We start from the raw sequence: 13,674 nt of genomic DNA on the forward strand, positions 1-13,674 counted from the left end.
TTCCAGACATAAAGTTGGAGCCTTGATCGGACTGGACACATTTAGGTAGGCCAAATAAAGTGAAAAATTTGACTAAAGCTCTCACTATAGTCTTTGTCTTTATATTTCTCAGTGGTATGGCTTCTGGGAACCGAGTTGATGTACACATAATTGTCAACATGTACTCATTTCCTGATCTTGTTTTTGGTAGGGGCCCAACACAGTCTATTAGTATCCTACTAAATGGTTCTTGAAATGCAGGAATTGGCTGTAAAGGGGCCTTTGGAATGGTCTGATTTGGCTTTCCTACCATTGACATGTGTGACAGGTTTTACAGAAATGTGCTACATCCTGCCTGAGATTAGGCCAATAAAAGTGACTGAGAATTTTATGATAAGTTTTCCTGACTCCTAAGTGACCAGCCCAGGGGGTTTCATGGGCCAGGCGCAATATTTCAGCACGATAGGGCTTTGGAACCACAATTTGATGTTTTATAGCCCAATCGTCATCAACCAAAACATCTGGAGGTCTCCATTACGCATGAGAATACCAGATTTTGTATAATAGGAAACAGAGCTATCTGAAGTTTTACCTTCATCATCTACCCTGTCAAACAAAGACAAAATATCTGGGTCTTTGTGTTGTTCTGCAATGAGATTTGATCTAGAAAATGTCTGACTTTGGTCAGCAGAAGTTTTACTGGAAGTTTCAAATCCACGAGGGATAACGGAATGATCCGTGTCAAACACCTGACTGAGAAAGGTGTCATTTAAGTCAACATCTGTGACATTATTTTTGAGAGTATTTTGATTCTCGGAAGTTTTCTTTGACATGGCTCGAGTAATGGCACATGAAGGAAATAAATCGGGTATCTCTTGTTCAATTGGCTCTGGATCCTGATCTAAACTAGGATTATCAGTCACAAGTGGATTAGTAATGACCTTGTCCCCAGCAAGGTCGTTTCCAAGAAGAAGGTGAATCCCTTCAAAAGGCAAAAAAGGCCTAATACCTAAAGCCACAGGTCCAGAAACAAAGTCCGAAGACAAATAGACATTATGGAGAGGAACAGGAATGTAGTCATTACAATCTACCCCCTTAATAAGAACTTTAGAACCTGAAAATGACTTTTCAGAAAACGGCAGGGTATCTGCCAACAAAAGAGACTGGGAAGCCCCGGTATCTCTTAAAATTTTGACAGGGGTAGCGGAAGAAAAATCACTAGAAAGTGATATAAAACCATTATGAATAAATGGCTCGAAAATACCCATAATGCTATCTTGAGAAGAATTGACCTTGACCTCATTAATTGGGGATAAGAGGGATTTAACCTCAGAAAATGTGCTGCACACATTATTAGACTCTAATTGAGTTGATGAAGAAATAAAGCCGGTTGGCTTAGATCCACTTTGACCACTTTGACCTTCACGTTTTCTTTTCAATTTGAAACACTCTGACATTAAATGGCCGTCTTTCTTACAATAATTACAAGAAAGTGTACCGAACTGTTTGTCAGAAGGAGTTTGAGACTTGGGATCTGATGATGTGGGAGTGTTACTTGAACTCTGTGAACTGTTGTCATTTGATTTTCTACTCTCCTTTGAAAAATTCTTGGATGAAAAGGACGAGTTAAATTTACCTGCATTGTTTCTGTATGAAAAGGACTGGGATGGTTGCTGAGAAATGAAGATTTGTGGGTCAACGAATAATCATCGGCCAAACGTGCAGCAACCTCCAATGTATCTGCCTTTTGTTCATTGATAAACGTCTTGATGTCACTCCGGATGCACCTTTTAAATTCCTCAATCAAAACAAGTTGTCGTAATTTGTCATAATTCTGACTGACCTTTTCAGAAGAACACCAACGATCAAACAGTTGTTCTTTTGTTCGAGCAAATTCAACGTAAGTTTGATCTTTCACCTTCTCACAATCCCTAAATTTCTGACGGTACGCTTCAGGCACCAACTCATAACCCTTGAGAATTAATTCCTTCACAGAATCATAATTTGAAGCCTGCTCTACTGACAACTGAATGTAAATTTCTCTGGCTTTACCCACCAAAGCACTCTGCAAAAGCATAGACCAGGACTCCTTAGGCCAATTCAGACTCTGAGCAATTTTCTCAAAATGGAGAAATATTTGTCAACATCCTTTTCTTGGAAAAGGGGGAACTAACCTGAAATGCTTAGTGATGTCAAACTTGTCTGAAGGGAAGAATTTTCTGACTGTCCAAGCTCTAAACGTTTTATTTCTACCTGTAATCGCTGTTCTTCTAATCGCAATTCTTTTTCTCTCTGTCTTTCTTCCATTTCTAATCTTTCCTGCCTTTCTTTTTCTTTCTGTCTTTCTTCCATTTGCAATTCTTTTTCTTTCATTTCCTTTTCTAATTCCAATTTCTTAAGCTCCAAATCTGCCTGTATTTCTAATTCTAATTTTTTGAGTTCGAAGGAGGACTCAGGCTCATAATCTTTTAAGGCAGACTCCTCAAAATGGCCAGAATTAACTAAATGTTTTGCAATCTTGAACTGTATTTCCCGCTTGCGCATAGATCTTTTGACATCTACTTTAAGGAAATTTGCCAGTGCTATGAGGTTGTCTTTTCTGAGGGAATTAAATGTGTCCTGATCGAGGTCATCCATAAATTCGTCTGGCTTGAATTCCGCCATGATTAAATTTCGCTGAGTTCACAGTGTAAAGTAGTTTTGAAAAGGTAGGCAAAATGTTGTCAAACGGCTCAAATATTCGTCTCCCGGACAAGCCCCCAATTTGTTACGTGCAGAGAAACCGAACAAAAGGGTGAACTCAGCAGTTAACGTTTAAACAAAATTTATTACGAAAATAAAACTAATTGCTAAGTCAGGGATAGAGTACAAGCTTTAAAAGTGTACAGACTACTTATCTCAGCTGGGACGGCAAAGCTCCAGTCTCAGAGTTGTAACAGTCAGTCGGATGAATGAACAGTCCTTTGGCTTGCAGGCTTGAAGCTGCACAAAGTCCACAGTATAAATCCAGCGTTGACAGTGAAGGTCTTGAAAAGTCTTGAGAATGACTACTGCTGGAGTTTAGTAACACACAAGAGACACGATCCCAAAGTCTGACTGCAAGCCTGCTGTCCCAGTATTTATACTCATGTGTTTACATAAGCATATAAGAACAATCTAGAACTTTTATTGACATGCTAATTACTGTTCTAAAATTATCTCCCTTACACAACTAATCAACTTTCCAGAACATTCCAAACATGACTAATTGAATTCAAGGTTGTGAGGTCATCAAGGGCAGTGACCTTGAGAATGTTCTAGACTAATGGAACTCAGGTCTTGATGAGTGTGGGGTAAATGACCTACATTGTCAACTTGTTTACCTTTTTTGTAAATTACAACGCAAATACGCAACAGGACGTACAAAAGATACAACGCATCACCCTTCTGACCTATGAGAAGAAATCTGACGTGTGTGTACATGTTCTTGAAGGCCTCAATACTAAGTTTTATGGCTCAGATGTTGTTTGGATTGGGAGTGTGAATGCTGTTTCTTAACCACTTAACCACTTTTCAGAGGTCCATCCAAATTATTGAAAATACTGGGAACATCTTGTAGTCAGGTGATGGTAGGTTTACAGCAATATATCTAAACTGACGTGAAGATGTTGTTAGGAAGGGAATTAAAAGGATGGCAAAGGGTTTTTTCTCATTATTTTCCATACTAACAGGAGTACTGTACCAAAACATTCTGCCATGTTGAATTATTCAGTGCCATCATTATGTCAATGAGACAACATCTCATAGCAATCCAGCTGATTTCATATCAACTCTAACATAGTTTCATTTTATGAACATTTGTCCATCATAACTAAAAATACTTCATTATACCTGTATCTCTACTTCATTATACCTGTATCTCTATATCAGAACTCTATATCTGTAGTTCATATATACATCATATCAATACACCAAAAGTGGTGTACTGAATTTATCATCTGAAAGACAAAACTCTGATGCTGTCTGAGCACATAAAGATGTCAATATTTTCAGCAAATTCAACAGCACCAGTCTCACTGTGAAGATGGCTGTGTTGTTCTTTATTCAGAAGCTTTATTTACAGAAGAAGCGGGTTAAAATCTTTTCACTTCAAGTCTGTCGGTTACTCTAAATTTTGCCGTGTGACGAAATTTTGATACATTATTTTTTGAGGATAATTCTTTTTTTTACAAAGAGCATCTTCTTTGCCTTAGCTGTCTGATTGCTTTGATATTTAATTCCTAAATTCCTCAGGTTGACCTAACCCAGGATTGTTCAAATCAAGGTTGAGTGAGCCAAACGGACAAGTATTTCTGTCATTACATTTGGTCAACAATTCTTCGGAACAGCTTTCCAAACTGATAATTTGGCTGAAAAGCAATGACCTGGTTCAGCTTTGGTCAGATTTTTGTACATTATAGGCTGTAGTGAAAGATGTCACTTGATTCTTGTCAGCATCTGGAATTTGCCGAGCGGAAGAATGAAGTAGATCATGTCTATTATAACAGCACTTGATCAGCCTTGGGACTTCCGTTGGAAGGTGCACTTTTCGAATGTACATTTAATTTGAAAATCAACATGGCATTGTTGTGTTGATGGGCCTTAGATGTTCATGTACTGACGTTCAAAAGTGGGTTGGAAGCCTTCGTCATCTTGTCACTTTCAACACTGACATTGACATGGTCTTGGCAAAGGGAAGAATCCGCTCTGACTGTGCTGTTACCAGGCATGTGTGTTCTATTAGAGCTGCTTCTAGGCGGCGAGAATCCACCTACTAGGGCTGGTCCATCCTCCAGGTCTGTGGTTGGTGACCCACTGTATCCACTTTCAATACTCTGTTGGCTGAGCAATCGCTCACAGTCCGGCTCGCACACGGACGTCACTGGCTCATCCTGCTGCTCAGATATGGCTTTCAAAACACTTGATCTGCCTGCAGCACTCTTGGGAAGCTGGAGCAACAGTTTCTTCCAAAATTTCCTGGTTTTCCCCACATCATCTGGCTGCCATTTCAGACATTTAGTGACGCTGATGACGTGCCCGAGGGCTTTCATATGATCAGTGTTTGCATCCTCAGGCAGTTCCTTGGCCAAAACAATAACCAAATTACTGCGCAACTTCAGGGACTGTTCCAGGGCTACATGGAATTGAAATGAACTCCAGTGTGCAGTTAGATAGTCGGGTGTCAAAATTATTATCCAACTTTTGCTGGCCTCAATAGACTCTACCACATTGTCCGCAATTGCTAAAATAAAAAATATGGGAAGAAGAAATGGATTTTGATTAATTTCTAATTCATAGGAAAGAAAGAACTGTTATCATTTCATCATTATTTCCTGACAAAATTTCTGAAAAACCTGAAATGGACAGCATTTTGGCCTTGCACAATATCATAACTTTTCAAAATTAAATTTATAGATAGATTTGGAGTGAAAATTTGCTGTGCTTTTGCTACCCTACAGACAATTGAAAAAGCTTTCCAAAGATTGCATTGCATATCTGTAGCAGGCTTGTAACCTCAATAGTTTATATCCCCGTCACAAATTCACATTTTGATTCAAACTTATATTTACAGACCTTTTACACGGGGTGAATACTTTTGGTGGTCATGATACACGGGTGTTGCTTGCTTTAATATGGTGGGCAAGTCCAATGAATTGCCCATCATTTTACCAGTATAAATATTCAATTATCATCTTTACTTTCTGGAATTTTGATGCTGCATGATATGGCAAGAAAATTATTTTTAAATGAATATTTTGGCAAGACTGATCAAGGCTGGCCCACACCACGTTATTTTACAAATCAGCACTACTATGCTAGAATGCGCCTCGGGGACAGATATTCAGATTCTCAAACTTTTACAATTCTTTTCTGATATACCACTTGTGGGGGTTCATTTTAAAGCTCTTGGTGTAAGAAAACTTTTCCCTCGCTTAGTTTTTTGAAATTCAAAATTCTTATTTTTATAGAGTTAACACAGGGATGGCTGCCATTTTGAATTTTAAATATTGGTAAATGTTTGGTTATTTGTTTCTCTAGTACCAAAATTTGCAAGGTGACCTCCAATTTTTATTGTTGATTTTGAAAGAGAATGGGTGAAAGATTCCTTAAGGAAAGTTTGAGCAAAAGTTTAAGTCTTTTACTACCGAGGCACAAACTACCTTAAATTAAATTGCTATGGGAATGTCCCCATAGAAAATTCCATTGAGTTCATAATGGACATTGTGCCCCTGTGTTATTCATGTATGCCAAATTTTTCAGCACAATCAGGGATACTAGTACTTCAAATGACATACCGTTTCCAGCCAAAAAGTCTCTTTCTTCCACACACAACTTGAATTTGCATTGATTTTCCAGGTACTGCATGAGCACATACTTGACAAAACGGAAATCATCGTCTGTTCCACTGTGAGAGATGAAAACATCGTACTTCTTGTCTTCTCCTGAGCGAAAAATATATATGTGAAAGATGAACCAGCATTAGTGATCAACACGTCATGGCTGCAGATGGAATTACCTAGGCAAATAAACAGGGGACAACCAATGGATAGCACAGGATCAGCCAATTCCATTGGAGCGTGTAGCAATGCAAAAGACATCTTTGTAATATTGTCATTTTCTTGAAACTTTCACTAAAAACTTGGAATAGTAAGTCATTTTGAAAATTATACTCAACAAGAAGTATTACTATGCTATATTTCAAGATAAAATGACCAGATGATTTTTTTCCTGTATAAAAGAACCCTCCCCCCCCAAAAATGCAATTTTTCGTAGTACCTTTGATAAATATACATGTACCATCATGCAACTTCATCAAGTGGTCAGCAATACTCATACTCATACAATTTCAAAGTCATTTGTAATGGAATGTTTTCAAACTCTGCACTGCAGGAGATAGCAATCTTCTGGTCTTAATCTGCTTCCCTACATATTTTACGACTGAAATTTGTCCCAAAGAGGTGTGAACTGCATAAAAGCAAAGGGTATGCCATATTTCTATAAAGATCACAAAAAGCTAGATGAAAACACTTTTTCTCATAATTTTGCTTGTCTACTCACTGTACCCCACATGCAAGATAATATTCCATCACAAGTTGTACCTGTGTTTTACTGAAATTATCGAAAAATAAATGACGAAAACGTCAGCGTGTCTACAGTTGCATATGCATGGGGTAGGGGTACTTCAAAACCCTCAACTCAAAAAGTAGGATGGTGACCCCTTTTTTCTGCTTATTTTTGTTTTATAATTAATGAAAACAAAATTATTGAAAATCAGCGAAACGACAATACTTTCAATTTTGCACATCTGGGACAGATATTTGGACAGCTATTTTTACACCACCTTTCTGAACCATCCTATGTAGGGGCTCATTTTGAAGCTCTTTGAGTAGGTACAGTTTTAAAAGTCTTTTTTTTTTGTGAAAATCGAAATTTAACTTTTCCCCATAGAGTCATTAGCACAGGGATGGTGGCCATTGTGATGCAAATATCATTAAAATCTAAGGTCATTTGTTTCCATAGTGCTGTTCTTGATTTTGATGCTGTGTTATCAAAGTAATGGTTGGTATTTAACATGCCTTGGAGAGCAGAACCAGAACTTGAAATTGACATCCAGAACAAAACCAGTGAAATAATAATCATCAAAAGTTGAACAGCTATTGGACCTTAAAAATTACCAACCAGGTACCTGCCATGTTGAATCACCATTTTTGGGTTTATTTGTAACGAAAGTAATAATCTTGTTGTCTTATCTTGAAATCTGGCATGGTAATGTCACTTTTTGAATACATTTATCAAAATAGCTTCAATTACAGTCGTTTGTGTAGGGTTCAAGAAAATTAAATTACAACAACATTTCCTAACATTTCTACATGTGAACAGAATTGATTTGACAAATTCTATCTGAGTGGCGCGTCACATTACTTGATCAATCATTCTTAGAGTTCTTTTCTTTCCACCATCAAGTCAACACCTTTATGAATTTTTGCCTTTGGAAAATAAAAGCAAACTTGGATATTATTATTTTTTTATACTACTTTATTTTGGACAGCATAGCAGTACATATACAATTTAGAATAAATACATTAATATGATCACATGGGAGAAAAAAGTATAGGGCAACTCCAGTGATTTGCTCAATCTCATATTCTCTTCTTTTTGCAGAATAAAAAAAAGGAAAAGTTAATCTTCAATATATAGATATACAGAATAGATACAAAATGCATGCTCACTGGGTCAAGGACTTTGGTACACGTCATCAAAGCTAGAACGCCATGCTTACGTGCATGTTTGCATGTTTGTCAAGCCTTTTTGCTGAACTTTTGATACTGTTCCTGGCTAAGCTAAGTTTGAAATACAGAGAGGAAAATCACATTTGTAATAAGATTTTCAAGTGAAAATGTCCATTTTGCTCAAATTATGCAGTACGTGTCATCTCTGGACTTTTATTTTGCCGATTACATTCCTTGAACATCTCATGCAGCCAGCGTCCGTATACAGTTCCTGCGAACTTCCTCTATTTTTTTAAATCAATTTCATCAACAGTTGCAGGTTTGGGAGGAAACCGGAAACTCACTATTTGTTCTTAGTACATCGTAACAAATTAGGGCAGAGGTCATGGCCTCACTACTGATGTAATGCCAAGAGTTTTCTAATATACTTCTCTGGGACATAACAAGATACTGCTGGAAGATGATGAATTTCTTCCTAAAACAGAATTTGTCTTGGGTCAAATTGCATATGACTGTACCGTCAGTATTTACTTGCAGACCAATGTCCTCAGGACTTTGGACTTTGTTGCAGAAATGATCATTTTGACATTCTTTCATAGCCAGGAGGTTTATATCACGATAAGATTCATAATTTAACAGTGTGACCATGACCTCCTGCATCTAAAAAGCACACACTGTACCATATTTTTGACATGACAGTTTGACCATAACTTTTTTTTGCACAGACGTCATTATCAAAAATTTCTGATTTGACAGCCTTGACCATGACCTTATTTATTTAGTCGCACAGACTTGACCATCAATTCTTTATTTTTCCTACTGATTTGCAGGTTGTTGGCATGGAGATGATTTACAAGCTAGTGCATTGTACATGTTGAAAAGCACCATTATACAGACTTAGCTCTGCCTTTTAAACGGCCATTAATGCTAACTTTGAAAATTTATATACTATTTTTGACTGTAATGTCAACCATAACTTCTTGTCTTCTTCTACTCTAAAAAATATGTTGATATACACAGTATTAAGCTTGTCAACTAAGCCTGTACATACCAGTATAAACTGCACTGTTATTGCTGACAGGTGAACTCTGGTCCTGACTAGAATTCAAATGTTTACAATAACAGTGTATTTTACACAACACACACTACTAGTATGTTGACAAGCTAAGTAGTGGGTGTTTCATCATTCTTTTGGGAGTAGAATAAGAACTTGCAATCGACATAAAAGATAAAAAATAAGGGAAAAATAATTGGCCGTTTAGTATACATATTATATTGGGGAGGTCATGCTATCATTCTAGTTATGTACTGTTAAACTGTGACTTCTATTAATAAAGACATGGAATTCAACCATTTGAAGCAAATGCACTTCACATTGTCTGAAAACTCTTTCCTGAATTAAAACCAGTATCTATAACCCTTAACAGAGCAACTATTATAGGAATATACAGAAATTTACACCTATTCAGGGAATTTTTGAAAAAATTTTCTGACTTTTCCCTCGCTGACTTTGGATTACTGCTCTACTGAAAACACATTTTGAATTCAGTAAATGTAATGAGATATTGTTTTACTATTGATACAAACGTCTTAACTAAGAATAAAAATCTTACCTGAAAACTTTTTGAATAGGGAACACAAAATACTAAATTAGATATCTGTATTGTCTATTGACTTGCATTTTGCATTTATTACTCAATAACTTCTAAGAGTTCATCTCTGATCAGAATTTTTGATCAAAGAATACTGCATTGCATCTTATGAGGATTTAAACAGTAGTAAACTTCACACAGCAGTTTATGGAATTTACACAAATGTCAGTTTATTCACATTGATAAAATGAAATTACAAGAAAATATATTTCATTGCATGTATCACATTACAGGCTGTCAAACCAGCTGGCAAAGATTGTGCGAGAGAATTTTCAAACTAAAACTAATTTCCTGGAAGTGCGTTTTGGAGTTCTAAGAACCTACTGAAGGTTGACACTTTCGCTGAAAACAGAACATGATCTGGGTCATAACTGGAAGTCAACTTTATCACATCATCAACACTGGCTTAAACTGAACAAATTGATGCAATCCTCGAGGGTTCATTCACAAGCTATGGAAGGGCCCCCTAAGAAAACCCAAGTGTTCTTCTTGTGTGCCTATGACTGAAGGCTAGATTAACCTTTTCACCACCATGGTTTGGCCCAAACTAATTGGTATCAATGGTGATTGTGGAACTGTTACAGAAAATATGGCTGAAGAGATTAAGGAACTGACACACCCAATCTTTTCCAAAGTGTGGAAACATGTTTTCTTTGCCTAACATTCGACACTTGAACATTTGAAACCCTTGCAGTTGAGTGAATTGAATTATACCGGGCAGCTTAGAGGCTTGTCCGGCTTTTGGTTCAGGGGCTGGCAGATGGTAAACACAGAGACCTGATTGTATCAAATTTTGTAAAACAGTCTATCACTTAACTGTCTTCAATATAGCAGTGTTCAGTACTTTTCTGTCTGACATTCATGTATGTTGCAAAAATATGAAAATTCACTCATTATCTATCTTGCTTAGAACCCTTAAAAGGAGGCGTTGTCCACACTACGCCTATGAGGCTTTATTGTTTACATGTATAAACAATGTATTTCACGCACAATGTCTAGATTCATTTAACATCAACACATAAAGGTGCAACATTATAATTAAAGGGACATAAGCTGTAACTTTTGACTATTTTTTCACTACTCTGTTTCAATGTATCAATGTATCAACTACGGAATTTTACTAAAATCCAATCATCATGACCAATGCCCGGTGTCCTGCTTCCCAACACAGCCTGTATATGTGAAATGACCATTGTTATTGTTGAGAAATGTATTCTAGTCCGGATCTGAATACAAAATTTGAACAATAACAATGCAGATTATACTCATATAGGGTATATTTATGAGTTAAATATTATGAATTTCTCCATGGTTAAGGGATTCAAACCAGAAACTGCAGATGATACACAGAACAAAACAAAATAAAAAAATGACCAAAGTTACAGCTAATGGATCTTTAATCTTCCAAATGTTATCTGTCACTGTTATCTGTTTCAGTTTTGTGACTGAAGCATTCAGTCTAACAGTGTGAACATATTCAGCTTTTAAAATAAATTGACATCTATGTGTATTAGTTGTAACAAAATACTTCAATAGTAAAAGAGCTATGAACAACCGCATCAAGATTTAATTACATTTACCACAATGCTAGCCGACTCGCGCATCTGTATCCATTCACGGTTGAACAGACAGAGGTCATGACCTCATCATGTCAGAAGTTGCACAAAAATTAACAGTACAAGTATGTGCGTCAATCCCCACCTGACGATGTATATACCTTTTCATGTCTTACAAAACTGGGGTCATGAAATCATTTATATAAGTAAGGGAAACGGTGAAAAAATACCCTATATGGTAGTTGTAAAGACGAGTACTGGTACATGCATGACAGTGAAACTGTAAATGTATTCAATGAAACAAAGGCACTCTTCCGAGTTTGTACTTTGATTTCTATTTAAAGAGAAAAACATAATCTGACTTCCATGCAAATTCACAAGAAATCTCTCGAGAATCTTTTATGAGTGTTTTCCTGGTAAACTTTATTTAGTGAGTACATGTATCCTGAATCTCTGCTTCCAAGGAATGCTGAAAAAAATTCACATTATAACCTGGAAGAGGATACACTCTGTGTATAAAATTTGCCGGACACAACTTGAACAGTTTATCTTTAATGTATGAATGTGATTCCTGTGTATCTGCATTGAAAATTAAATGCATAAGAAAGGAAAAACAGCTGAAAAGAGGAAATCTGTATCAAAGGCAGTACACTTGTCTCGGTAACATGCGATCATTCAAAATTTTATTTTCACTGAAAATGCATGCCATGTCAACAAGATTCAATAACAGAACTATCACTTTTACAAGTTACTTGTCATACAATTACTGATGAAATACGACACATGCATTGAATCATTGCTTTTCTATATAAAGTACCCATTGGTATATATTACATCAATACAATATATAAAATTTCACATCTTGATTAAACCTGACTTCATGGCAAATATAATCATAACCATTTCTTCAACATGTGTACTCTCACAGTTACAGGATTTGAGGGAGCATCACTTGCCACTATGGTATTTTACATAAAACAGAATCTTTGTAGTCATGTTTGCTATACAAAGTTAAATGGTCCAGCCGAAGTGATTTATTTTCAACTTGTAGCGACATAACAAAACACTCAAGCTACAACAAAACCTTTTACGGAAGATGTATTTCAAGTCTCTTTCCAAGATCTTGCAGACTGGGAGGCTGTGTGACGTGTCGTCTACACTGTTGAATAAATTCATAGCAGAGTTTCTCTGAATTCTTGATGGAGGCAGACGGGCTCTGCTCAGACTGCTCATGACTGGCGATCAGTATCTTTCTTGACCAATCAGAATCAGGTTTCTTCAGGTGAATGTCCACTGTTTTATGCGATATCATTGGTGCACTGCTACTCATACAGAGTCCCTATACATAATTCTCTCTCATCCGGTTTACTGATACTGCACACATATTGTAACTGTCATGAAATCACATTGACTTTGGCACAACATATATCTTTTTAATGGCTAGAAAAATTATACTGTGCTTAGGAAGTTCAGTAAACAAAGCAACATTTTCCTGGGGTTTTTTTTGACACTGCTCAATAATACTCATTTCAATACATCAAATCTCTGAACGATTAAATACTTTCTTGAGAAGTTCCTGTTTTAAGGTAAAAAGCCTGGCAACAACATTTTTTTGACAATACTCTTCTGGTTTGCCGCCTATGTGAACTCATTTTGAAGCCCATAGCGCATGAAGTTTCACGATTTATTTTTGTTCTGAGAATCGAAATTTAAAACCTTAATAGAGATAAGACGAGGTATAGCAGCCATTTTGAATTTCAAATATCCGTAAATTTTAATTTGTTTTTTTTTTCTTTGTGCTCAGCATATATCTTAAGGTGAGTGAAAAAAGGCAGGAATGGCAAACGAAAAACTTACACAATGTATATATAAGACTGGGGCACATCAGTTATCTGATATTATTCAGACTGTATCCTGGGTACATAGCTTACAACTGAAGGTTTTCTAGTCATGTTAGCTGGGTTCTCTTTGATACGCCAAAGCAAATGTTGGAAGGGTTTCTAAACCATGAACCTTGTATTTCACTGCAATGGTCAGATGAAACAGTGAATTCTGACCAAACTGTATGATTGTAAAGGATTAAGCAAGACAGTCAAGCTGGCCTACGCGATTATTGGATTTACCATTTTGTGCTTGTCACTGAACTAAAAATGTAAAAGGGAAATGTGGTACTTCCTCTATAAATTACAGCTGTATGGTACAATGAACGGCTCCTTTGTGAATTTTAAATCACAGAAT

At 36.6% G+C, this 13,674-nt stretch overlaps 1 protein-coding gene across 1 annotated transcript in view; it reads right to left on the reverse strand.

Moving 5' to 3' along the window:
• Positions 1-4,004: 4,004 nt before the first annotated feature.
• The window catches only part of LOC139118897 (interleukin-1 receptor accessory protein-like 1), a 29,360-nt gene continuing 19,690 nt past the window's right edge, over positions 4,005-13,674 (reverse strand). Inside the window, exons 7-8 of the mRNA XM_070682459.1 lie at positions 6,294-6,440; positions 4,005-5,239 (exon numbers count right to left, since the gene is read on the reverse strand). Of these exons, the coding sequence (XP_070538560.1) occupies positions 4,608-5,239; positions 6,294-6,440 (779 nt within the window). The 3' untranslated portion in view covers positions 4,005-4,607. The remainder of the gene's footprint in view (positions 5,240-6,293; positions 6,441-13,674) is intronic.

This window comes from Ptychodera flava, chromosome 19, assembly GCF_041260155.1.
Source record: "Ptychodera flava strain L36383 chromosome 19, AS_Pfla_20210202, whole genome shotgun sequence".
NCBI classification, from domain to species: domain Eukaryota; kingdom Metazoa; phylum Hemichordata; class Enteropneusta; family Ptychoderidae; genus Ptychodera; species Ptychodera flava.